The sequence below is a fragment of the Mastacembelus armatus genome, chromosome 3 (assembly GCF_900324485.2).
Source record: "Mastacembelus armatus chromosome 3, fMasArm1.2, whole genome shotgun sequence".
Classification (NCBI taxonomy): Eukaryota; Metazoa; Chordata; class Actinopteri; order Synbranchiformes; family Mastacembelidae; genus Mastacembelus; species Mastacembelus armatus.
The window spans coordinates 19950714-19978170 of NC_046635.1; the positions used below are offsets into that span (position 1 = coordinate 19950714).

At 40.2% G+C, this 27457-nt stretch overlaps 1 protein-coding gene across 1 annotated transcript in view; it reads left to right on the top strand.

Moving 5' to 3' along the window:
• The first annotated feature begins 10304 nt into the window (after positions 1–10304).
• The window catches only part of LOC113122808 (protein unc-13 homolog C-like), a 93927-nt gene continuing 76774 nt past the window's right edge, over positions 10305–27457 (top strand). Inside the window, exons 1-2 of the mRNA XM_026294385.1 lie at positions 10305–10466; positions 17361–21635. Coding sequence (XP_026150170.1) covers positions 17561–21635 — 4075 coding nt within the window. The 5' untranslated portion in view covers positions 10305–10466; positions 17361–17560. The remainder of the gene's footprint in view (positions 10467–17360; positions 21636–27457) is intronic.

The following is a 27457-nucleotide window of genomic DNA, read 5'->3' on the forward strand; positions in this document are numbered from 1 at the left end:
TTTTAATCAATCCAGTTGTCTGCACAGGTTTCATAACAGCTTGCATTTTACTTGCGCTTTCACTCATAAATGTGTGCTAAAATGTATTTTTATGTTATAAGTCTATTTTTGTACAAGAGTAACTATGGGGATAGTTTATTGCGCTCTCAGCGCTGCCAGTGGTGGATGAACTGCATGTCACTGTACCTGAACACCTCCTGTATAGAGACATACTCCAACCCGAAGCTGCTGCTGCTGATGCAGCAGTGTTAACTTGCTGCTCATGCTGTATGGTCTTTGTAGGCATTGTGTTAATATGGTGAGCATTTAATTCAAAGCACTGCTATGCAGCTTCAGCGACCCACTTGCATAGACTTGCAAGTCTTATTAATTTATATTTGTGAGGCAAAATAAGTAATAAATTGTATCCCATCATATTTTCATTTTAGTTGTGGTGTGAATGGATAATCTAGAGAGCTGGGGTCCTCTGGCAATACTACTGTAGGACAACATTTCTAAACATACAAACAAGGAAACCACAGCATTTGTAAGTCAAACCAACATGTTTTTGAAAAGCCAAGTTCTTCACCTGACATCAGACCAACTGAGCTTGTGTTTCATTTTCTAAAGATGTGCTTGAAGGCAAAAAGCTCCACAACAAGCAACAAGTGAAGATGTTAACAATTCAGGGCAGTCAGAGCACCCTCAGTGAAATATCTGCTGTGGTTTAGAGAATTTGCTCAGCCTTACATTATAAAAGCTGTGAAATCCTAAAAAAATAAAAACCGGGGACTGTTTAAAGAGAGTCAGCATTTTAACCTGATGGTTGTTGTTTTAGCTCAAATTCAGTGTGCTGAAGAACAGAGTCAAAACAATGAAAAGTGTCCTGATGTCCTAATACATCTTGGCTGCACTTACAAGCATGCACATTGGGAATAAATTCGAAAGAAAAGGTTATTTGGTTTACTTTTGTGTATATCTTACTGAGACGACTTTTAAACTGCAAAACTCCACATAAACAACCCTGCAACACAAACTAGAGTATATATTTTCATGAAAGGTGGAAAAGGAACTACATCTTTCCCAAGGCTAAAACAAGCCTGATTGATAGTAAGTGGCGAATTATACATTTGCCTTCAGTATTTTAAGTTGATGTAATTGGGATTCAAACCTGTAGTCCACTCGCTGACCCTGGAACCATGGAAAAGCTTACCAAGGCTGTTATGGATGACGTTCAAAAATACCACCGCTTTAGTATTTTGTAAATGTTTAACTACTATACGTTAGCTGTTTCATGAACACACATCTCTCTTTGTTTCCAACGTTCTCCATCATCCCCTCTGTCTCTCTCGTGCAGAGCTGTTGGAGGGATCACCTTTCTCAGCAGTAATACTGACTGATGCCACATCAGGCAACGACAGGCGCTACGGGGCCCTAGCACATTTTGTGGCGCTTTTATCTCTCAGCGTGCTTTATGCTGTTGTTATCTGGCGTCTGCAGCCTGCTGTGGGACTAAACAGTAAACAGGAAGTGCTGTGCTGACACAGTCATGCCGTTAAGACTGCGCTGTAGAGAGCCTTTGCAGCGCTCAGAGCTAATTTTAATGATAATCAGCTCTGCTCTCTTTCATTGTTGAAGCGTCAGGAATCAACACTTGAACTGTGTGTGAGCATCTGTGTGTAAGAGAGAAAATAAGAGCTAGCCTAGGGGTACTGTTGCTATATGAATACTGTTATGTAATTATCTGGGCATTGGTTACTTTATTGACGGTATTTTATTAATTGAACATCATTCTCTGTGAATTTGAGTTTGTATGTCATTTACAGTATATTTTTGTGCCTTGTTTTCCTCTAAGCTTCATTCTGCTATTATAGGGGCGAAGAAACTTTGGGTGGAATATTTCACTGAGAGATTTATGGTTATACACAGTGTATGGTAATACTGTGTGTGTTTGTGTGACTTTTTTGTGGGGTTGGGGCATTTTTTTGCCTTTATTGCAGCAGTTAGTCACATGGGGGTGGACAGTAAACTGGAAGAGCTCAGAAAAATCAGTAGCCAGACTGAAACCGCAAACATCGCTCACACAGCATACATATATACATGGTGCCCACCAGACCCCTTTGGCAGTATGCTAGAGAGTGAGATTTTGAAGTTGTGAGGACATTTTGTCCAGCCTTCATAACTTCAAAGGGCTGTTTAAGGGTTAGAATTGGGTTAGGTTTTTATATTTGATGGGTTACGTTAGAGCAACACCAGCAGGGGCCTTTCTGTGTGGAGTTTGCTTGTTTTCCTCGTGATTGCGTGGGTTTTCTCCAGGTACTCTGGTTTCCTCCCACAGTCCAAAAACATGATCGCAGGTTGATTGGTGACTCTAAATTGCCCATAGAGTGAATGTGAGTGTGTGAGGTTGTTTGTCTCTGTGTAGCCCTGTGCTGGACTGGTGACCTGTCCAGGGTGCACCCCTCCCTTTCACCAAAAGAGAGCTGAGATCCAGCAGATTCCTGTGACCCTAATTAGAAATAAGCAATAAGCAGGTATAGTTAATGGATGGTTAGAGCAACAAACAACAAATGTGTGTGTGTTGTAGTGACTCAGCTGCAAGTAAGAAGTGACGTGAGTTAAGGACAGGAGTGGAAATCAACAGGTTGTCACCTTTGGGCTACTGTATGTTTGCTTGGTAACTGTGTGTGTACATTGAAACAGAAACACACAGAGAGAGAGAGAGAGAGAGATAGAGAGATAGATGAGCAGCTTCTAGCTCCGGGTGAGGCTGAATCATTCAGCGGCACCAGAGGTGAGGCTCAGTCACCCTTGCTGGTCACAAGTTCTTAAATTTTATGTTCTCATACTGAGCCAAAGGGCCTATTCTCAAATTGAGTTGCAGGTCCTGATTTGTTAGGTCACATCAAGCCAAATCAAGTCACATATGGAGCCTTGCCATAAAGATAAATTTAGTTGATGTTGATTTGCTGATGCTGAGCATACACCCCCATATCAAGCAGTCATCACGTTTACTGGACTGGTAAATGTTAAAATGTAAAAAAAAAATGTTATTTCAATTCATGCGTTATTGTTTTGATTTGTATTGTGTGGTATTTTATAGGAATGTTTAGAAATTTTGGAAATTACATGCATTAGCATTCTTGTCTTTTGTCTTTGTTTTTAATACTAAACTCAATAGTAAGCTACAAACAGCAACCGTTTGCTTTAATTTAACACAAAGACTGGACATAGGGGAAAATAAGGACATCTGGACTTTTAGTTCTATGTCATCACTCAGCATGATATTAGACCCTAAATGCAATTAATGCTAAAAAGGATTTCATCACATTGTTTTCCATCAGACAGTTTTACATGGTGAAAATAGAGGGATAGTGAAAACATAGAACATCTGTATCAAATTTGTTTTGAAGTAAGCCAACTGTGCCCTTATCAAGTCATCCTGTTGCAGTGACAAGTATCTCACCTCAATTCCTCTTACCAACAATCACAAAACAAATGTGAGGCCACTATAGTCTGAAAAATCCTTTACAACTCTGCACTGATGGCTAATCACAGTTAGTGTAATTGAGACAGCAGTAGTCAGCAGTAATTGAGACAGTTTTGTTGTGAGGCCATGTGAGCAGCATGACAAATTATTGTGATCGTACCTTTGAATATTCCATTCAATAATTCTAGGGGTTTTCAGAAAAACAACCTAACCCTAATCCAACCTTGGACATACTATATTAATGAATCAGTAGGTAATGATCAATAAGTATCTGAATAACAATCACTTTCTTCATAAGTTGTTCCTGATTAAGTAGTTGTCTACTGCTATAAGCTGATTCATTTATTACTCATTGCTCAATCATTACTTTCTCTTTTTCAGCACCCCCAAGTAAAATGATGCATCATACTGAGTAGTTTCTACTCAGTACCATACACACAAACCCCAGCCCTGTAGTTATGATTACAATATATCTGCTACAGTGAACTGAGGTTAGTTGTAAATTCTTAAATGCAAACCATAAATGCACATAAAGAACTATATCGAGCTTCTTGGATGTAGAAACTAAGTTAAGCAAGTGTATGAGCAGGGCGAAACAAACACCCAGCTGACTTCTTTAGTTTGACAGTGTTAAAAGCATATGTTTTAGCCAGGTTTTGGTTGCTGCATGGCTGATGAACAAGATTTTTGTTGCTATCAATTTAGAAAAATAAAACCCAAACCTAACCACAATTATTGTTACATCAAGTCCCCTACCTTAATAATTAATCTCAGTTGTTTCAAATAAAACCAGAAATAAATTCTTAGTATACCTACTAAAATGAAGGGTTATAGCTTATGTCTTATGACTATGATGCTAAATGGGCAGTTATGTCAAAAACTTGTTCAGTCTACTCTCAATTCTAAATTTGCTGGGTTTTTTTTTTTGTTTGTTTTTTTATAATTGTATTTATTATAATTAAAAGGACTGATTATAAATCATTATAAATATACCACCTACCTGATAGTGTGTCGTTTTTGTGAGTTCAGGGGGTTAGCTGGTCCCTGTTGTGTGTAAAAGGTGTCTGGCAGAGAAGGGTTTTTATCTGCAATGCAGCAGCTGGTCGAATTGAGGAGAGGACTCTGACTGCCAGGGACTTAAACATCCTCTGATTGATTCGTAGCATCTCTTTCAACCTCTTGTGAACTCAAAGACCCATCTCTTTCTCAAACTTTAGACTGATATCCAAACTAGCTAATGCTATTTTGCAAAAACTCCACATTTGTTTCATAACCTGAAAATACTCCACACAAACACAACCCTCTTCATCTACTTTATCTTGACCTTGAGTCTCCAACACTTACTTTTATTAAGGCTCTATCCAAGATTTCCCTGCAGTTCCCCTTAGTATAGCTTTGCATCCTAAGTATTAGGCCTATCTTAATCTAGGGGTGTAACAGTGCACCATAAAATGATATTTTGTGATTAAAAAATGTGATGAAATGAAACATCAAAGTGAGAAATGAATCACATCATCAGATCTGTTTAAATTTGATGACCAGAATCTGTAAAATGTAATTTCTTTATGTTAACGTGAGAGGGCACAGTAGGCCAGATCTGCCCCGTTGCTGAGGATACTTACTGTATTTTAGCAGAAGAAATGGTGGAGGAGGTGGGAACCGAGGATGTGTCAAATTTTAAGTCAGTTGCGTGAGTGCACTGTGGTTTTCCAGCACAAAGGCAAGAAAATGGTGACACTCTGGACAGAACAATGACCAGACGCAAGCTCAGCCAATGGTCAATGGCATCCTTGATGGTTAACGCCACTAACATGGTAAATCACTGGCATCATAAGAGCAAATTACACTCACCACTACCTGTTCAGTCAGTCAAACACCAAACATTTGCACAACCACTTCTGGCATCAACTTAGTGTACAAAAGAGGCACAAAGCTTTGGCATTTTATTGCTATAGACATGAGGCTGTTTTCATTGGTTGGGGGCTTAAATATCACATTCCATCCAGCAAATCAGTAGTTTCTGCCATATGGGGTCTCACAAAACATTTACATTCTCTCAAGAAACAAGGGTTCTCATGGGGAATCCATCTGCTGCGTTATGCCAGAAGCAACAACAATAAGTTTCCTTCATAGTGCCATCTCAACAAATATAAACTGACTAAAATACTCACAGTGTTCACATAAACTGCACAATTTATATGCTGGACCGTATTCAAATCTTCATCCTATTTTCAAAATTAATCTGTTAAAATGCTCTGCAGAACTTTTTCTCCAGTAAATTTTAATTTCTGCTCCACATTGCTCAATAGGTTGGATTTCGTGAGACTTTCGCGACTTCCAGTGAATTCGAATGACTTTGATGAGCCCGTAACATTTAATAGTGTCACCAACAAAGTAACCTGAGCATTCAATTATCCAGCAGAGTATCTCAACATATTTTGGAGGGAGTGAAACAAAATTGTGTGCACATATTCAGAGTTCATTTAGATTGAATCCTACACTACTAAAATGTTTGCACATTTTGCAACATTTGATACAGGCATTCATGTTAAATTTTCAGTCCAATACTAATAACCAAATACCTTCAAGATTAACCCCTCAAGAGTCTCTTATAAAGCCATTGTGATCAAATCCCTTGGGTGGGTTGGGATGATGCAGAATTAAAACAAAGTCATGATGAGAATTGCTGTCAATTTATATTAAAAGTGCAGGCTTGCTAGTTTTTCTTAGATGTGTATAAACAAAGTAAAAATGGAAATGTTATTATTGAAATCTACTGAATCTACTAAATAATAACTTGCTGATAATTCACATAAATTGTCTTTATTTTGTAGGTGCCCAGCAACAATATTAAACTTTTTTTTTTCCAGTACACCATGTGCTAATAAGATGAAAATGTTAATTCATTTCTGTAATGCTGAATGCATTGTAATTTGATGCCAGCTGTGTTGACAGCTGTGTGATCTGAATATACTGCTTTAATGTGCTTTCTCTTCGGAACATAAATGAAAATATATTTTCCTTCAAGCTGATGATGATGTGATAGATTTAAATGCTGCATCAGCCCACAGAAACCCCTTCATGCTTCAATAGGAGCATTTTAACTATTGAAGGCCTATATAAAGGCCATCTGCCTGTCTCATTAGTGCCAACTTTCCTGGGTTTCTGCCTCCAGAGGATAAAGGTCTGTCATGAGAGATGGTACGATATTTGTGATACTTCTGGGTTAAAATGTGAGCTTCAACTCCTGTACTATGACCTTTCTGAAACACACAAATTTTGTATCTACAAAATGCAAACTGGGGCTCTACCTGAAGCGTCACTTCTGCAGATCAGAAAGAAATACACATGCACACACACATACAAATATGTATACATTGATAAAGTGAGCCAGATATAGTCTTATCTTGGCTCTGTTATGTAAAGACATGAGCTCAGTCAATGATTTTGTGGAGGAAAAAGATAATACAGGGGGCCATAATAATAACAGCCTCAGGAACTTGACCAACAGAGATGGGAACAGAAGATAAATATAGTTGGACTAGAAAGAAAGTAGATCTATGAAACACATTCAAATAACAGGTTACAAAATGCTTTACAGAAACAGGCCAAATGCACAAACATACAAATGAAAGCAAGTACTGTATATGTTTTGCTTTTCAAAACTCTGGGTTTGTATCCCTCCTCCAACTTTTATGTATGAACTTTGTCATCAACCGTCATTGGTTGTGACCGGCATGGTACGCACATCAACACAGTGCTGAGTCATGGTCTGGAGCGGCCGACCAGCATGGCTGGGCAGTGTGGTGAAAAGATTATCCTAACATTGACTTGTATAAATCAACAATAAAATGAAGAAATAAATAAAAAGTAATCGGCTCCTATTAATCATGTAATGAAGTCAGCTCATATGACCAATTTGTTTGTGACTTAAGAGCTAAATTATATGAGATTTTATTGCACATTTAGCAATACTGTCAGGGGCATTACTGTGTATTGTCATTTTGAAATTGATCCTAAAGGTGTTTTGAAAAAAGGATGAGAAACTAAAGCCTTTATCACATGGGAGAAAGTGTATGAGCTATTTCTTGATGACTGAAGCAGGCCAACAAAGTGCTGCTGGTGTGAAACGTGTTTTTTTTTTTTGTTTTTTTTTGTAGGTTCATGGAACATGGATGGAATAGGTTCAGCACATACATACAGGTCCAGATGGGGTCAAACGCAGTGGATGGAACGTTTTGGACAGGTAAGTTTGTCTGTAAATAAATCAGGGCCAATAATAACAATTGATATTTTGTTTGGTTGCAGAACATTCTCAGGGATTCATTCTTTTATTACACTGAGGCAATTTTAATTGTGTTGAGTCTAACTGAGTCATTAATTAAATGATGGGTATAGTTGTGTATCATCAGCATATGAAGAGAGCACAACATGATAAATACTCCCTACAGGCTGCACAAAACAATGCCAGCGCCATGAATTGATCCCTGACTTATACCTGGGGCTGACAAGGAATTGTAATAATTTATGAAGGCACACACATAATAGACAATTGATATTTAAGCCATGCATGTCCCTTATGTCTGTGAAGATTCTCAGTCGTTCAGGTGAAGTTATCTAGAAGCTGAGTCAAAATGATTCACCACTAATCAAGTGAGTTCTTCAGTGTGAGTGAAAGCTGGTAGGAATTTATCATTTCGGGTTGGTGGCGCTCCACCCCTAGCCTGTGAGGTTTTAGTTTGGATTGTAGCGATTGTAACTTCATGCTTATAAGCCAGAAGCGATAGAAAGAAATTATCAGGTTTCTTTCCCTTTTATCAGCACTTGGCTTGTCTGATTTTGTCTTTGAAGATGTACAATAGTCTCTTCATTGAGAACGATTGACAAATGTGACAGATCTTGTCTTTAACAGTAAAGTAGATGTTGTTTTAGGTTATAGTTTGACAATATTTTTCAGATTTTCTTTTTTTTTTTCTTTTTTACACTGCACAGCTGGCACATTGTTTCCAGACACAAGTAATTTGCTCATTTTCCCCAACCTTTGGTAACATTAGACTTGAACTGAACCACATCAGATGTTAAAATAAACCAGCATCTGCTATTGAACACATATCCACTATGGTAATATGGAGGGCATCATTTGGGTCAGAAAGAGCTGAGATTTGAGGATGCAGCTGCACCAGCAGGAGGCAAGCAGGAGCAGCACAGCGCATCCTCCAACCGCCTCCCCTCCCACACCTCCACCTCCAACCCGTGCAACCTCCTCACGCGCTTGCGCATGCATCTCTCTCCCATGTGACAAGAGTCAGAGAGAGGGGGGAGAAATGTAATTTCGCTAGAAGGCCAGACAATTAGTGGCTGCTGGAGGAAGGCATGACACACATCTCAGCTGAGAGAGGAGACCAAAACTGACAGAGGGAGGCAGAGTCGCGCACATGAGAAGAGAGACAAGAGAGGGAGAGAGTTTTTGAATACTTAATCACCACCAAGGCCGGAGGAGTCAGTGAAATGATGTGGGCTATCATGTGACACTCTACCTGCAATGTTTTCATGTCACTCTGTCCATCTTCATTTGCTCCTGTTAACATGTAATTAAAGCCTCGTTTAGCGAAATGCCACACAACATTTCACTTGGCTAAAACTCTATCGCGAGGTTTTGTGTGTTTTATCCCAAATAATTGTTTTTTCCCCCCCTCACAGGTGTGAAACCACGTGCATTCCACAACGGTATGTTTTAATATCCCGCAAAATCATATGATGCGCGAATGTATGTGAAGCTCCGTTATGGGAGAGATAACGACCGCAATCGTCTCCTGCTGAGAGGCGCGCGTCAGGAAGAATGCGAGCCAGGCGCGCGTGTGCGTTTGACAGGAATGAGAAGAAAGCGCGCTCCTCGTGCCCCTCAGGCATGCCCTTAGACCCGTGGACGCGCGCTCAAACGCGCTTTCACGACACCAGACGAAAAATTAAAGCAATACGTTTCATCTGTAGCCTATCAATGTTCTTCAGCGTGTCCATGCTCAAAGTTTATTGACCTATTACATCACTCTAATGTTTCCACTGGAACGAGTAGTTTATTTTTTGCAGATCCCACAATTATCTCTCCATCACACACACGCACACACACACACACACACACACACACACACACACACACACATGCGCGAGCGTGCAGTTTCATCCATAATTCCCCTTCTCTCTTTTACTTCTTGCTTGCTTCAATCTCACTCAAGGCATCTCCCGCAAGTATGCGTGTGTGTGTGTGTGTTCAGGTGTATCCTGAGTGTGTGTCTGTGTGTGTGTGTATGTGTGTCTGTGGGCTCAATTCTCTCAGCCCGGCTCAGTGAGCACAGAGAGAGAGAGAGAGAGAGAGAGAGAGAGAGATAGAGAGAGAAATTTTGTACAGGGGAGGGAAAGATTCTACAGCTGGGGAGCAGAGTCCCAGTCTTGGAAGCCAGGAGCAGCAGCAGCAGCAGCAGCGTTGTCTGCTCCCCCCCCCCCCCCATCAGCACCACCATCACCCGTCTGCAATCCCGTTTTGGACTAGACACCTCGTGCTGTGACGCTGTCTACGAGCAGGGGGCTGTGCGCGTGTGTGACTCCGTGTTGACTGTCACTCGTGGAGCAAATAAAGCGCGGCTGCCTTCGACATTAACATACAGCGTCTTCGCCCTCCCCAGTAACGCGAACAGGGGGAGCACAGCAAGACAGCTACAGAAGCGGGGGTACACAAGGTGGCATGGAGGAGAGGTGTGTCTGTGTTTCTTCGCGGAGGCAGGGCTGTGGGATGTGGTGTCTGACGGACGCGGAGAGATGCTGTGAGCTCTGGTATTAGCAGGCAGCTGCGCACCGAGCCGCTCTGTCCCCTCCCTCCCCTCGCCAGCATCGCTCCTCTCCTCGCACCGACCATTCGCTGAAACCGGGAAATCGGAGCTCCACAGGGCTCGCTGTGCTCACTACTGCTGCCATCCTACACGGGGGGATTTGACACAGGCAGGTATGTGCGGCAGCGTAGCCCCATTTGGGCACTGGATGAGTGTTTGCATGGCGCGGGGATCTTGAGTGCTTGACTTCATCCTCTATCTTCTTGTTGCGTCCCTCCCCTCCTTCTGTGGCCCTGTCAGTGGATTAATGAAACGTTATTTCAGAATGATGCGGGTAGATGGCATCATCATATCTATGTAGGTGAGGTGGAAAAAAAAAATCTATGTATCTGTGCTGTTTAATTTAAAACCCAGATCTCATACACTGTCGATTCCACAAATATCCAATTACTCCCATTCACTCATTTCCCCCCGTGTTGTTATGCATAAGGCATGTGAGCAATGCTGTTGTTTCACACTAAGCAACGAGATGCGATGAGACTGGCTGTAGTCATCCCAGCCAAAGAAATGGTAATATTTTGATTTACGAGGGGAGACAGTCTGTTGTGATGTTGGCTGGTTTCCTACGGCTGCAGGCAGATATTTCACTGTTGGGAAATACACAGGTTAGGAGAAGGGAGGCAGAATGTAGCTGAGGATAGGCGCGAGGGCATTATGATCTGTGGATGCACACACCCTCACACGCTCATACACCCCCCCCCCACTCCCCCCAACACTGGTATGCTTCACATCTTCTTTCAGAGAAGCAAATGCATGCTTAAAAGCAATCATGCACGGAGGCATGCATGGTGCACATGTGTGTGCATGCATGGCTGCACACACAGTGGCACAGGCATGCACACACACACACACACACACACACACATGAAGCTACACTAATCCACACTGGAACATCATCCATAATCATGTGTTCTGAGACATGACGTAACACATGAGCATCTCTCATCCATATATGCATCAATTTTTAAAGGTTTGCACAAAATCTTCCACATTCTCACCCAGATAATGAGAAGCTGGACAGCAAATCACAGCATGTAGTAGGACTGCTTGCAGCATAATAACCTCAAATTGGCATACTTGCGTTTCCATCAGGAGAAAAGAGCAGATTGTACTATTGTGAGAAATAGGTTAGCATGCCTCCAACTGACACTGATCTTCATTAAAGGAGAGTGGCAGAGGTTTTATGACCGAGGAATGGAGTGTTTTAGAGTACTCCGCCATGCACATGCATTAGGGAAAAAAAGGGGGGGGGGATAGGTTCCTGGATATTAATGCAGGACCTGGAGTAGCAGTGCCTCTGAGCACAGGGAGTGGGTGTGGCTGAGGTGCTCCCCCTTTATCTGGAGGTTTCTCTAGACTGACTCACAAATGGGAGGGGTTCTATCTACCTCAGGACTATAGGAACTCCTAGATTTGGTTTGTCACAGTAGTTGGCGACTCATCTCTTATAAGACCAATCAATGGAGCCATTTCTACTGGAGCAGTTCGAGGTTCAGAGCTTCTGAACTGTAAAGACTGGATAGGAGAAATACAAAAAAAAAACCAGAAACAAAACAAAAAAACCCCACAAAAATCCTACATATCATGTGCCTTTTAGAAGCCATGGAAACATCTAAAACCCAATTATATTATTTGCCAAGTCATATGAGTCATATGGTGTAATATCTAATGTAGGGACTGTGCCCAGGAGATTGCCTTATTTGATAGTTGTGTGTGTGTGTTTGTGTGTGTGTGCATACATGGTATGTACATAAATTAGTTGTTCATGACTCATCCCTATTATTAAAAACTATAGCTGCTGGAAACTTGCCTCTACTTAAGTGCTACAGAATCAGTCATATTACACTGAATTTGGTCATATTATGATCCAGACTGTAGTGAAGTTAAACAATATCAAATAGATCTAAATAAATAGAAGAAATAGATCTTAATAACTCAATATGTAATCTTATTCTCACATGCCGTGATGGTAAAGCATTTTATTTGTGCCATGTTGCTCACAGAACCTTTGCAGGTTCAGTGATAAACCTGATAAAGCCCACACGATTAGGATAAGGTGATCTAGTTATCTGTCATCCTTTTCTCTTAATTCTTGCATCATTACACTCTAATGGGACGATACAGGCGATACCTTGCAGGCATTATCAAGTCATTTGCGTATCATCTCCAGCTCTGGAAGAGAGTAAATGCTTCATTTGTCAAACCTTAACATGCAGATGTCAGGATGTTGGCTTTGTAAAAAGAAAGACAGAATCCTAATTGGTAATCAACACCCATTAATCAGTACTACTCTTTTAGTGGGATTTGTCCGCACAGAGTGCAGCTACGGTGCTTTACAGATTGTAAGTGATGTTCCAGTGTCTGCTATAGGAAACTGGCATATACCAGATGCCGTCAGACATGATTGTGACTGTAGCTCAATTTGGAATACATTAAGTATATTACAAAATCGCATCACAAATGCATTAAGATAATTGATCAAAATTAACCAGCAGTCATTATTAGACATATTTCATTGGGAGTGTTGTATGTTAATGGTCCATAATGGTAGAGCCATTCAACAAGATACAGCTTTTAAAAGGTTTGTTGGATCAATATTCTTATAAAATGAATTATAATTTTAACAAATTGCAAATTAGGAAGTGAAAGGGTAAATTGTAATATGATATGCACAATCTGCTTCCTTGGCTCAAGATATATGTTCATGTTATGTTGAACACAACCATTAATGCAAAACAGAATCTGACCTTATAGCTACAGTTCTGTGCAGAGGTTTTAGGCGCTTTAGATGTTTTAGATCAAGTATCACACAACACCAGGGCAGCATGGTGGCTGAGTGGTTAGCACTGTTGCCTCACAGCAAGAAGGTCGTGGGTTCGCAACATGGCCTTTCTTTGTAGAGTTTGCATGTTCTCCCTGTCCTTATGTGGGTTTACTCCGAGTACTCCGGTTTCCTCCCACAGTCTAAAAACATGCATATTAGGTTGATTGGTAACTCTAAATTGCCCATAGGAGTGAGTGTGAGTGTGTGATTGTTTGTCTTTATGTGTCTATATGTCGCCCTGTGATGGACTGGTGACCTGTCCAGGGTGTACCCCTGCCTTCCACCTGAAAGAGAGCTGGAATGGGCTCCAGCAGATCCCTGTGACCCTGGTTAAGGAATAAGCGGGTATAGAAAATGGATCGATGGATGGATGGATCACACAACACCATCAGGTGTCTGACTGATCCCAGGTTCATTGTGCAGGACAACAAGCCCATAAAGAACCCACTAGAGTTCATGAAGGACTATTTTCAGAGGCAAGAAGAACCAGGAGTCCTGCAGCAGATGATCTGAACCACACAGAGACCTGATCTGGGCAGAGTGGAGTCAGTCTGGGATCACATGAAGAGACAGAAACCCAGGGACAGCCTGAATCTACAGAAGAACTGCAGCAGCTTCTCCGAGGTGCTGCAAAGTACCAGGAGAAACTGTGTGCAGGTCAAACCAAAGAGAACTTCTGCAGGTTTAAAGGAAAAGGGGAGAGCTGCAAATACTGCTTAGATTTAGATTTGGTTCCCTTTACTGCCCTTTGTATGAATTTAACTGATAAATTAAAAGCACCCCCTGCGTAGTTCTAGTGTCTAAACTTTTGCACAGCCCTGAATCGTAGAGAATTAGACTCAACAGTGAAACACTTTTTCTATTTGTTCACCCTTGAACCCTTCTCCCCAATCAGACAAATCTGATATTTGCCAAAACTGCAGCTCCAAGTAAAAATATTATAATAGCAACAACTAGACCATGTAAACTTTTTTTTTTTCCAATTCAGCAATTCACTTCTTAAGTCATTAGCCATTAGCTTGGCTTTAAGCCTGTACATAATGTCCTACATAAGCTGCAACATCTTCTTAATGTTATTTTTTTCTTTGTTGAAATGTTTTTTCTTAATTCTTTTACATTATTTCATCAATAATTTGATTATGGTTCATTACTGTTGGATATGCGGCATTACAGTATTTTCAGCTGTGCATTGCATCTGACCCAGAGATAATATACTTTGGTACATGTGTATAACATGCATGCCTGCAGTTTCTGCAAAGGCCAACAAAAGTATCTTTGAACAGACCAACAGAGCGTTCAAATCTGTGGAAAAGTCAGCATCGCAGACCCATTGGGCCTGTATCACAGCCAGGCTACAATTGCTTCATGTCAGCATGCATGACAAACCAAGCAGCTCACCCTGCTTTAGAACCACAACCTCAACCACTGCTTTGCAAAGGCCAAGACCTAGTTTCTCATCTCCATATAACATGCCCCCAAAACTGATATATATAAATGTATTCTTTGCTTTATTTTTTTCTGGGCAAGAAATATTGGTATGATTATTATCTTACCTTCTTTGCCAGCAATTGATTTTAGTTAGTGTCACTCAAACTTTTTTAGAATTTTGTAATATATATTCCCTTCAGGTTCATTGCAGTCAGACTCATCATTTTCATCTTACGCTTGTTTCATGCCCACATTTCATTCAGCTTATTATACCGTGTTATTCAAGTGTGTAGATATTAAGTATATTCATTTATTCTACAGTCATTTTGGGTAATTTTTCTGCATGCCACTGTATAAAAAATAACTGAATGGGAAAAGAACTCACTAATTTCAGAATGACTGATAATAATGTAAACACTTCCCATTTGTCAATGGTGCCTCTCACAATTGTATATTATTTTCCCTCTCTTAGTTATTTTAATAATGCATCCTATGGAACGGTTATATGGTCACAGCATTTATCAGTCAGCAAAGCACTGAGCCTGACGAACTGTTGCACTTTTAATTAAAGCGGTGATAACTATTAACAAGCACATAACAGCGTGACTTGTCTTTTCTTAAACACTTCATTTTTTTTCCTGCTGCCTTCCTCCGGTAGAAAGCATCCACCACAGCATTAAAATCCAGGACTCTGACCACATTGGCTTAAACATCTTGCTTCTTATTTCATTCTAAAGGCCCATGACACTCATTGTCCACCCACATCTGTGTTTTCACTGATGTTGCTTCATTAGATCTCTTAACTTTGTTAGTTCGAAGCATAGCTCTCCCCAGCTTCTACCTGAGCAAATGTCTAATCACCTATGGGAGTATGCAGGACCTTTAATTTGTCTTTGCTTGGAAAAAAATGAACGCTCTGCCTTTACAGTAAGTTAATTTCATCTTCGTGTACCGTGGTTGTTTTACCAGCACAGTATTCCAGGCAGCCCATGTTTTAGCGTGTACTGAAAAAAATGCCCTTTGACTTTCCCTCAAATCAGAGTAATGAGGACTGTCAACATTCCTCAAATTAATATATAAAGCAAACATGAATGCCATATGTACATCATGTTTTCTTTACTTATCCTTGTGTAGCCAGATGCCCTCGTAACCTAACAACTAAAGCTGCCTTTGAGCAAGGCATTTAACCCTTAGTTACTCACTGATTAACACAAGTTGACTGTGGTTGAGCTGTGGCATCTCTCAACCTTTGCATGCAGACAGAAATTCAGATGAGAGCTGAAAATGTTGGTCAGAGTACTTGAATCAATATCAGCACATATTTAAAAATATATCTGATGTGATTTATGAATGGGGGGGGGGCAGTTTTGGGCTCTGACCCATCAGTTGCAAAATGCAGCTGTTGGCTTTATGCCTATCTTTGAAAAAGCTGAGTCACGAACCTACTCATATAATAAAATATACTGTAATCCGTTTTTAGTTTATCCTGTATTCATTTGATTTCTTTAATAACACGTATATGGTGTATTTGTCTTATTTTACCAACTTAAGACTGTAGTGGCATGTTTAGGGACAGAATTCTTCAGATGTGTTTAACAATGGATGTTTTGTTAACTTTATTAACAGAACTTAGCAGCTCTCAGTTCTGGCTAACTTTAAATTGTGTACTACTGCAGAAGATCCTTCAATATTCCATATAATAAAAAAGTGTTTTATTTGATCAGACATTCATTCCTCAGGCCTGCCTCAGACCTTATGCCATGAAGTTAAAAAATACTCTGGCTTCATACTCGATTCATTCCATCATACAGTGCTGGCAGAAATACAGCTACATTGGCAACCTAGTCTTAAGCTCAATTTGCTAATACCTGGGCCTACTTCAGTGCCTAGCAATAAAAGCTAACTGTGATGCTGCATTTCACAGCTCATTGGATGTGAGCATGTCTCTGTGGTCATGAGACTGTAGACACATCAAGCTCTAAACCCCAGAACTAATGTGGAGCTGCTGTCAGGTCCTCTGCACAACAAACATCCCTCTTTTGACTCAGTTGGCTAGTTCCACTCTATGGAAAACACACATCTCTCAGAGCCATTCATGTCTGCTGGAGATTTAACACTGTACAGCATGACTCAAGAGGTCTCTGGCATCTTTTTTGGCATCACAGGCCTGAATGGCAATGTTCCTAATTGTAACTAAAGTCTGCTGCACATATGACTTATACCTGGTGGATTCACTAATTGGGACATCAAACATATGGCAACATGTGTCATTTGAATTAATGAAAACATTCACATCTACTTCATTATCCTTATATTCAACATATGAAAAAGAGCCAATAATCGATATTTACTTATGATAAACTGATACACAGACACTGATAGTATTGTGCCAGTGAAGCAGTTAAAATAATTGGTTATCATGTAGATGCTGGAAACATCAATAGCCAGTGTCTACTGACCTTGACCTACACACACACACACACACTCAGACACACAGTATATTATGCTTTTATTCTCTTTTATATCTTTCTAGCTCTCTCTCCCTCCAGTGGGATGTTGAGTAAAGCACTTCACTCGGAACAATGTCAATAATACAAAGAATTAAATAATAATAAAATTGGAGACTGGTCAATGATCAGTATTCCGTGGAAAGTGCAAAGTAATCACTCTGTGTATGTTTTTCCTACTTGTGTTTATGTATAATTTGGAAATCTGCAACCAAATTGTAATGTTGTTCTTTCTTTTTGTCTTCCAGAGAGATGTCCCTTTTCTGGAGGAAAATCACTGGATTTAGAAGCAGTAGCGATTCTCTACGTGGACTGTGGTTTTAGTGATTGTGAGCTGGGCTGTCACTGTCAAGCACAGGTTTATTTGTGCTTGGCTCACCACCGTATCATTCTCAGCCAACTTCTCCTTTCACTAGATGATAAAAAACAGTCCACAGGATTGCCATCCATGGTTTCTGCCCTAATCAAGACTATATCATCCTACATTGAAAAGATTTGCAAAGGAATGTTTACAAAGAAATTGGCAAACCCAATAAAGAAGAAAGAGAGAAGTGAAAATAGAGAGCCCAAATTGACCACTGATTTGCAAGCGCACAATCTAACCCTCTCTACCACACTGAAGACTACTGTTAAAAAGATTTCCAAATGCTCTTCGGCACGTAACATATCACTTGAAGAAGACGACGGAAAGAACGACTGCTCATCCTTGTCACCCACTTTCAGTTATCGTGTAGCTATAGCAAATGGACTCCCAAAAAGCTCTCTTTTTTTGAATAATAATGAAAGTATCTTTCCTGAAGTTCTTTCAATTGATAGTAGTTACTCTGACTCCTTGAGTGAGACAAAACCTGTCAGGAGACTGGATGAGCATAAATCACACACTATGCCAGTAAGACGAAACCGGAAAAGCCTCATCAGTCTGGCTCCTTCTGATGGCAGTTCTGAGGGTGAAAGAGTGGAACGCTCCAGCTTACACACCCTGAGGCTTGGTGCTCTTCGCAAGTTAAGAAAATGGAAGAAGAGTCAGGAATGTGTCTCTTCAGACTCCGAGGTGAGCAACTGGAGGAAAACCCTAGGTATCCGGAGCAAGTCCTTGGACCGTACCGGACGGCATCAAAAGAGCTCGACCCTGGAACCAGGCTCCTCCTCGACAGGCTGCATAAGTCAGACCCAGGATGTCATGGAGATGATATTTAAGGAGCTTCAAGGGATCAGCCAGATAGAAACAGAACTTTCTGAGCTGCGTGGCCATGTAAATGCCCTTAAAAGCTCCATTGATGAGATCTCCAGCAGTGTGGAGGTGGTTCAGAGTGAAATTGAGCAGCTTCGCTCAGGATTTGTCCAGTCTAGAAGGGAAACACGTGATATCCATGACTATATAAAACAAATTAGCCACCAGGCCAATAATTCAACCTTGCGGTTCATCAATGTTCCTGAAGAAAGGCCAGAGAAAACAGAGAGTCTAATATATAAAATACTAAAAGACAAAATGGGTTTCATTGATGCCCATAAAACAATAAAAATTGAGCTTGCTCATAGATTAGGCCAACAAAGAGAATGTTCTAATGCAAAACCCCGCCCTATTATTGTTATTTTTGCAACACCCCAAGATAGGGATTTAGTCTTGAAAAAATGTTATAAACTAAAAGGAACAGGCATTACAGTCTCTACTGATAGTTTAACACATGATGTAAAGGAGAGAAAAGACAAAACGATGTCTTCCTCACAAACCTATGAAAGCATGGATATTAAGGTCTCAGGAAAGGATAAAGTAGTGGAGAGTGATGACTGGGACTCAATGGACAGTGACAAAGAATTAGAAGAATTAAGCAGAAATAAATATGCAATGGTGATTTCAAAGCCTGTTCACAAGAGCAAATCAGAGAAGAGGCGATCCCATGACCATAGTAGATCAGGAGAGGAGGCAGGTTACTCAGGTGCAGTTCATTATGCTGATGACTCCTATTATGACCCAGACAAGCATGCCAAGGCTTACTACTCTGATTTGACCTCTGGCTGGCTTTCTCAGAGTGACTACTCAACACCTAAACTCAGCCGCTCTGAATCAGACTGCTCAAAACTTTGCCAGTCATACTCAGAAGACTTTTCAGAGAGCCAGTACTTTACACGGGCTAATGGCTGCTCCCTGCTGTCCTCCTCAGACCAGGAACTGTGGCAGAGAAAACAAGAAGACATGGCCTCCTCATGGTATGCTAGCCCCAGTCACCCACTTAGCCATGAAAATCAAACCTATGAACACAATGAGGTTGAAACAACAGAAACTATTGACAGTGGGGTGAGCAATGGACTTGTCTGCATGTCTGGGGACAGAAGTCACTACAGTGGCTCTCAGCTCTCTCTGCAAGGTGATCTGTCACCCTGGAAAGACTGGCATCATTTGGAGCAAGGTGCTGACTCTGGCTTAGAAGCCTCCATAGAGGTTAGCAGTCCCTTTGACCCATCAACCATTCCTGGTTTTCCAGAAAACATCACCAAATGTCAGGAGGTTGATTTACAATTTGAAGGAGATGAAGAATTCATGATGCTTGACAGAGAATCTTCTCTACCACCTATAACTACTCACATCATTCCTCCTATCACAGAGCGGGAGTCTATGAAGACACATGCTCGGCAGTCTAAAGAGGGATCTAAGATGATTACAAAAGAAACCACGAAAGTATTGCCTAAAGATGTCCCTAAAGCAGCTACTAAAGTGACACATAAACACACTAAAATACCACCTAAAGAGGAAACCACTAAAATATTGCCAAAGGAAAGTCCCAAGGTATCTGCTAAAGTTTCATCTAAAGTGACTTCCAAGGCCCCTCCTAAAGAGTCACCCAAAGAAACTCAGAAATCAGCAGCTAAAGAATTTGCTCAAGCCTTACCTAAAGAGAGTCCTAAACCAACACCTAAAGATACTACAATGGCCACTGTTAAAGAAGTGTCTAAAGTGACATCTAAGATAACTTCTAGTGATGCTGCTAAAGTCACTCCTAAAGTGTCCCCAAAGGATAGCCCGATAATAACTCCTAAAGAAAGTCCAAAAGAGTCACCTAAAGAGAGCCCTAAAATAACCCCAATTGAGAGCCCTGTCTCAACCCCCAAAGAATCTCCCAAAGAATCTCCTAAAGAGTCCCCTAAAATTATTGCTAAAGAACCCCCACAAGTTGCAACTAAAGAAGGTCTGAAAGCTGTTACTAAAGAAGTTACTAAAGAAGCTGCAAAATTTCCCCCAAAAGAAACCCCAAAAGAGATGCCTAAAGTAGCATCTAAGGAGACGGTTAAAATACCCACTAAAGAAGTTTCTAAAATTCCACCTAATGAAGTCTCGAAGACAACCCCTAAAGACAGTTCCAAGTTGCCTCCAAAAGAGACCCCTAAAGCCACCCCAACAGAAGCCCCTAAAATATCACCCAAAGTAGCCTCTAAAGATGGCCCTAAGGAAACTGCAAAAGTTGTGCCTAAAGAAAAATTCCCTGAACTGGATGTCAATCATAGTTTTCATCAGACTCAGAATAAGTCTACAACTATGTACCGCAGTCAGAGTGAGATTCGAACAGAGAAGGTTGAGGAGGTTCCTAAGTCTTGGAGCAGTAGGCTCAGCATAGATCTCAGTGAGAAGTCCTTTGGTTTTGGCTTTGGCTCTACACTGCAGAGGGCTAAGTCAGCTCTGGAGGTTGTTTGGAAGTCTGGCTCTCAGAGTACCCCTGCTCCTCCTGAGGAGCCCACAAATTCCTCCACTTCATTTATGGGACGTTTCCGCACCCTGTCCACCTCCAGTGCAAATAGCTCCAGTACAAAAGTAGATTCAGATGTCTACACAGAGTCTGTGTTCTACAAGGCAGAAGAAGAGAAAACAGGTGCAGAGACAGATGCTGGGGAACAGTCGGTAGACAGTGAAACCCACTATGTTGAAGTGATGGAGCAGGTATTAGCAAACTTGGAGAACAGAACTAATGCTAATGAAACGGATGAAACAGGTGAGCCTGTGCAGGAGTGTGAGACTTCTCAGGACTATGATGTGTCTGATGATATTGAGGCCTCTCAAGACAATGGTGCCTCTCAGGATTTTGAGGCCTCTCAAGATTTTGAAGTCACAGAAAACTACGAGGCAAATAAAGAGGCACATGTTCTGGAGTATGACTGCAGTTTGGATGAGCAGTATGATGAAGAATACAGTGAGGAATATGAAACCCAAATCACTGAAGACACTGCTGAATTCGATGCAATGGTTGAGTATGTAGACGTAGAAGAACCGGATGAGACCGAGGACAATGAGGTGACCGAGGAGATGGAAGAGGGTGATGAGGAGTTAGAAGAGATAGAGGAGATAATAGAGGAGGCTGTTGAAGTGACTGAAAAAGTAGAGCAACAGCAAGAAGATGAAAACAAAAATGTTCCAGAGGAGAAGCCCACAGAGGCACCACCAAAGAAGCGCATTCGACCAACATTCAAGGAGGCAGCGCTGAGGGCCTACAGGAAACAGATGGCTGAACTGGAGCAGCAGATCTTGGCAGGGGGTATGATTCTTCACTACTTTTCAGTTTGTCTCAGTGTCACTGTTTTACATAGCTTTAGATTGTTAGAACATGGCAGGCCATACCAGTTTTTATCTTACATATACAAATAATGGCACCTACTCATCATAATAAAACCATGTGGACTTAAGAACTATGTCTGTGGTACACCATATTTGTTAAAAATTCTGACCTGAAATTACTTTACAAAGATACACAACGTCTAAGCTGCAACTGTTTTTCAAACTCTTTGTTGGTGAATCCAGCTTTGCATTCAGAGGCAGGGAAAGGGTAATGTTAAAGCCTCAAGTTTCAGAGTTGTCTCCTGTACCTTTAACACAGATTTGACTAGATTAACCTTCATCATAGCAACAGAGAAATGTGAAATGGTGGCAGCTGTACTACCGCACACAATAAGCAACAGTGGCAAAGAAGGTAATTGAAATTAATCAGTAACAAAAACATCCAGAAACCAAATGTTGCGTGATTGATTACCTATGCATATCTGTGTTCATATTTTTTTTTTTCAAAACTTTGATACCTCTCTTAAGAATGAAATCAAAGGCTGTCTATGGGGAGGAAAGTTAAATCCAAAGAGTGGAAATTATGAGTAGTGCTGAGTATGTATAATATTTATGCAATGAACATATAAAACAATTATGGTTTGTTACTCCTAAACATCCAATAGGCCCTCTGCTATTTCAGTGTAAGACCGAAACATATATAATAGAGTATAAATTTTATTTATGCAATGGAGACAAGCCCAAATTTTAAAACTTGGTGGTTTACTACCATTGGGTTTATGGAAACCTTGGATCCACCTGAAGAATGACACTTTGAATTGATCTTTTTTTTTTTTTTTGAAAAATTGAAGAGGGGACTGTGAAGGTAAAATTATTGGTGGCACCGACTTTGGATTTGTATTCGCATTGTGCAGTACTATACTCTCTTTTAGTGTATTGTGGGTCAAAGGAAAAGACTGTCAAGTGTGTTTTCTGGAGGTTTATCATTTATCATCAAAATTTAATAAACCTTAAAAGCTATACAGGACCTGGCCTGCAAAACTACATCAATTCTTCAAAATGAATAAAAACATGAGTACAGTCTGTTATTTGGGATCATTGTGGTGGCAGACAGTTAACAGAATGCGAATTCTTCAATTAACTGATTTAACTTCTGTATGTCACTAATGTTTTGTAAGTTTGAGATATTTTATAATCCATCTTTAGCAAAATACTGTGCTATACTTCTGTTCCACTACATTAGTTACCTTCAATCAAAATACTGTAAAGCACATGAGTAAAGGATGTGACTTCAAATCGACATGGGTGTGTAAATGGTTAAGTTTCATTCATTGATGAAAAAGTAGTCTTTCAACTGGAATGAAAAAAAAGACACCAGGGAATATCTGCTCTTACTTAAATGAAAAAGCTCTTGACCTACATATGTAGCTACAACTGTGGTACTCATGGTCCAGGGACTACAGGCTACATCTGAAGAACCTGTGTGACAGATGCGTGCACAAACCTTCCAGTGGCCGCACTACCAAACATCCTGCAGAGAATAAATTTAATAGTGTTATTTGCTCAATCTCTGAATCAGGAGAGCTTTTTTTCTCAGTCACAAGAGAAAAGAAATATAGTTCATATGAGGTACACTTTACATCACTATACCAAACACTATAATTTACATTTCTTTACTTCTAAAATGTCAAAACACTTCAATTCATGTTGAATTTAAGTCCCATGTGATGATTTCTTAATTTAAGGCCCGCCAGCAATGACATTTGAGAGTTTAAAAAAAATATATATATAAAACCGACAATCATATTTTGGCATTTCTGTAGTGCATTTTACTTCTATTGACTTTGTGCATTTTGAGTTTCATACAGGCAAGATGAACAAAGAGTAGACTCATTGACTGAGTCACTCCTCATTGTTGAATTGTGTATGTGTGAGGCAAGGCTTGCAGTATATTTGTGGCCAGTCGTTACCACAGTCACTAGAGGCTTCATCTAAAGTGCTCTTCAGTGTTTTTATAGTGTTCTGTGGTGGCTCTAAGTTCATAGCCATGGTTAGTTTTTACTTTGCCAAACTCTGCAAGAACATTTTGAGACGGTGAGACTGGCTGAGATAAGGACAAGAAATAAGAAGCAGGATTAACTTTAAACAAAAGTTAATGTTTGCTTACATAATCTGGTGAGCACTTAACATTTTCTGTTCATTTTACAACTGCTAAATAACCTTTAATGCTTATCAACCAAATAAAGCACAGATGGAAGCACAAAGATGGGTACTTTATGGTCCCTCTTTTTAGGTTTATGCCTTAATCTCTTGTAGCTGATGTGTGCTCATCATACTCATGCCATGAAGCATGCTGGGAGTTTGTGATGGGAGTTTCAGCCATACCGCCACTGCTGCCAGGCCTGTCTTCAACTAGCTACAGCAGCGTCTGTATTCAGATGCTAATTCACACTCCCAAGGGCGTTCTGTAACCAGGTCAGCCTTGCTCAGAATATTTATAGAGGTCTGCTGCTAGTGAAGTTTGCTGCTTACTCCTGAGGGAGAAAAGGAGGTAGACCCTCTTTATGCTTAGTGTACCATTTCTCAAGAAAGTGTGGATATGAAAAATGCAGATGCTCGACCAGAAGGGTCTCTGTTGTTGTTTTAGGTGATACCACCCAGCACAGACTGAATCAGCATCACTGCATTAATCTGACTGTTGTAACCAGGGAAAGCCTCTTCTACTAAGTTTAACCTCACAACTTGGCGGTGCAGTGACTCTAGGTTTTATTACAGCACTTCTGCTTTTCATATTAGTCTCTTAAAACGCCCTGCTTGATTGTAACATTGTCAAATCATTCTTATGTCTGTACTTTCCTGCTAAACTAAACTACAATAATCTCAGTAAAACTCATGTAAAGCAGATTAAGTTAATGGTTTTGCTTTTATTTGGAAAAATTAAATATTTGTTTCAAAAATAAAATAAGCATTTGATACAGGGCAGTATACCGTTTTACCCGGGGCTCTATTCCTAGTTCATGCCTAATGGGATTGTATCTTTGCACTAAAATTAAACTCAATAAATCCACTGACATCAGCCTGTCATAGCCACAAACAATGAGTGCTAATGGAGCACACACACACTGTTTTCTCCCATAGTAGGACATGGTCTGCTCATGTCGTCACGTTGTCATCACAGGAACAAGCATTTAAGAAACTGGTAGCACAGGCATTTCCTTGCACCCCAATTTGAATGGAACTTTAACTCTAAAATGCAATACAAAAACTACAATGCAAAAATATTAGTTAGCAGTATTACCACATGTACATGTGTTCAAATAACCTAACAAATGCTTTGAAAGAGGCCAGCAACACAAACCATTACAAGACAATAAATACATTTAATTCTGTATATGCATGATATGGACCTCCACCTTTACACTATAAATAAATCAAATGAACTGGCCAATAAGGATATGACTGCATAAATGGAATATAATCTGGGGACTCAGCAAACAGCACATTGACAGTGAATGCAAAGACTTAATAAATATGGTGAAGTGGATAGAAGACACCTTCAACAGAGCTGGGCTGAATAATACTGTTGAATAATAGACACATTTCAGGGGAGTGATTTTGAGTTCAGTTAACTTTGACATATCAATAAAACCAACAGTCAAGTCCTTGGACCAGAAATGAATGGAAAGCCAATAAAAGCAAATAAAATGCCCTTATTCATATCTATGGCATTTCAAAATGTCTGGCATGAAGAGATGATTGTGATTTTGTTCAATCGATAAGTTCATAAAGTCATCACTGCTGCCAAAGGTGCGTTATGACTAAGTGTTTTTGTCCTGTAACTTAATTTTAAACATGCTATTGTACGTTTTACATTTTACATTGGTGTTGCTGGAATTTGAATTAGGTTTATAGAGTTTAGAGATTATTTACTTTTTAATTTTCATTATCCCATTGGTTAACTCCGAAGGCCATAGTGGGGTATTGGTTATGTTAATTTTTTAATTGTATTAGAGAAACTGTATATCTGGATTGGTGTATCAAATAATATGAATTCATTATTTTAAAACAGGCGAGAATGATGATGCTGATCCTATTTGCTACTATGGCAGAAAGTTGACAATGGTGTAGTGTAGTTGACAGTCTGGATAGTGGCAGATTAGGGTGTAGCCTACCCTCTGGCGTTAGCAGTGATTTAGTGATTTTCATTAGCTTTCCACCCTTTTTTGTAATTTCTCTTTCTCCTCTTGTGTTCTTAAGGAGAACATTAATAAGAAATCTGTCATATCATTAGGGCTCAGTATTGGCACTGATTTTAACAGTTTCATTTGATTTTCATTTTGGGTCCCAAAGTTCAAAACTGAATAAATTACTTTTGATTCAGTAAGATTCATGTGATTAGATAAATGTGGGTGACACTTTTGTTTCCTTGAATATAAAATTGTGTGAAGATCAAATAATAGGCTGTATAGTATAAACATATTTCCCAGTTCTAATATTGTGGTGAAGGATTTTGGCAAATGGAAAATAACTAAAACATGACATATCTATATTTTTTAGGCTGACATGTCAGTAGCAGATGCTTAGACTAAATTCATACATCCACATTAATGATCACTCTGAGCATAGACAGGGTAGAAACTCAAGCCTGCTCTGTCGTTTGTCTGCAGACTTTGTGTTGACAGGACATCAGCCTGATATCTGCAGACAGCTGTTGGCTACTGTTAGTTAGCTAGCTAGAATCTACACAGTTTGCTTCACTTCTATGTCCTCACATCTCATGTCTTCAGCAAAGCAAACCGAAGTCACAGATCAATGTGGACAGTCAAAGTAGACACTTTACACTTGATGCAGTCTGAAATGAAGTAGTCACTGTGTACATGTAAGCTTTGGCACAGATGAACCTAAAAAACCTAAGGTGTGTTTTTCCACTTCCAAAAACCAATCTTAAAATTTTAAGAATTGATGTTGGAATTGTTAAAATAGGAAAAACATTCATTAGAAAATCCATGTCCTTTTCCAGCCTTGCATATCTTAAATTTTGAAGTGGCCAGCACTTGGCTCGGCAGTACAACTTTTTCTTATAAGGGTGTGTACAGTGTAAGGTCTGTAGCCTCCTCTCTGGTGAGATCTTGCTTGCTCTGTGATTCAGTGCACCAGATCACCTCTGACATCTGCATAAACTCCTCCAGTCTGCTGCACAGTAGAAGAAACTTTCTGCAGGCTGAATTAGCCTTCTGCTAGTGTAATGAATTCATCTGTTAAGTTGTGTTCTGGCAGCATCGTAGTGTGGTGGTTAGCACTGTTGCCTCACAGCAAGAAGTTTATGGGTGTGAATCTTTTTCAAACCTGGGGCCCTTCGCTGTGGATTTCTGTGCATGTTCTTGATCCCAAATGTCTGTGTGGGTTTTCTCAGGGTGTTATGGTTTCCTCCCACACTCCCAAGACATACAAGTTGGGGTTAGGTTAATTGGTGACTCTAAACTGCCCATGTGAGTGTTTGTCTGTCTCTGTCAGTCCTGTTATAGACTGGTGATCTCTCCAGGGTGTACCCAGTCTTTTGCTCACTATTAGCTGAGATTTGCTGTAGCCCACCACGACCCTGAGTTGCATAAGTCTGGAGTCTGGTCTGTCCTTCAGGAGAACCTTCAGTGAAAACACAAGCAAAGCAGTGACTAAAGTTATGTTCAGATCCAGCTTCAGCGTTGAGGCCCTACTACTCAAAGGCCTGCAGATTTTATTTAATACTCACTATCACAAAATTAATCAATGCTCTTAAACAACTTAAAAGCTCTTTACTCAGTT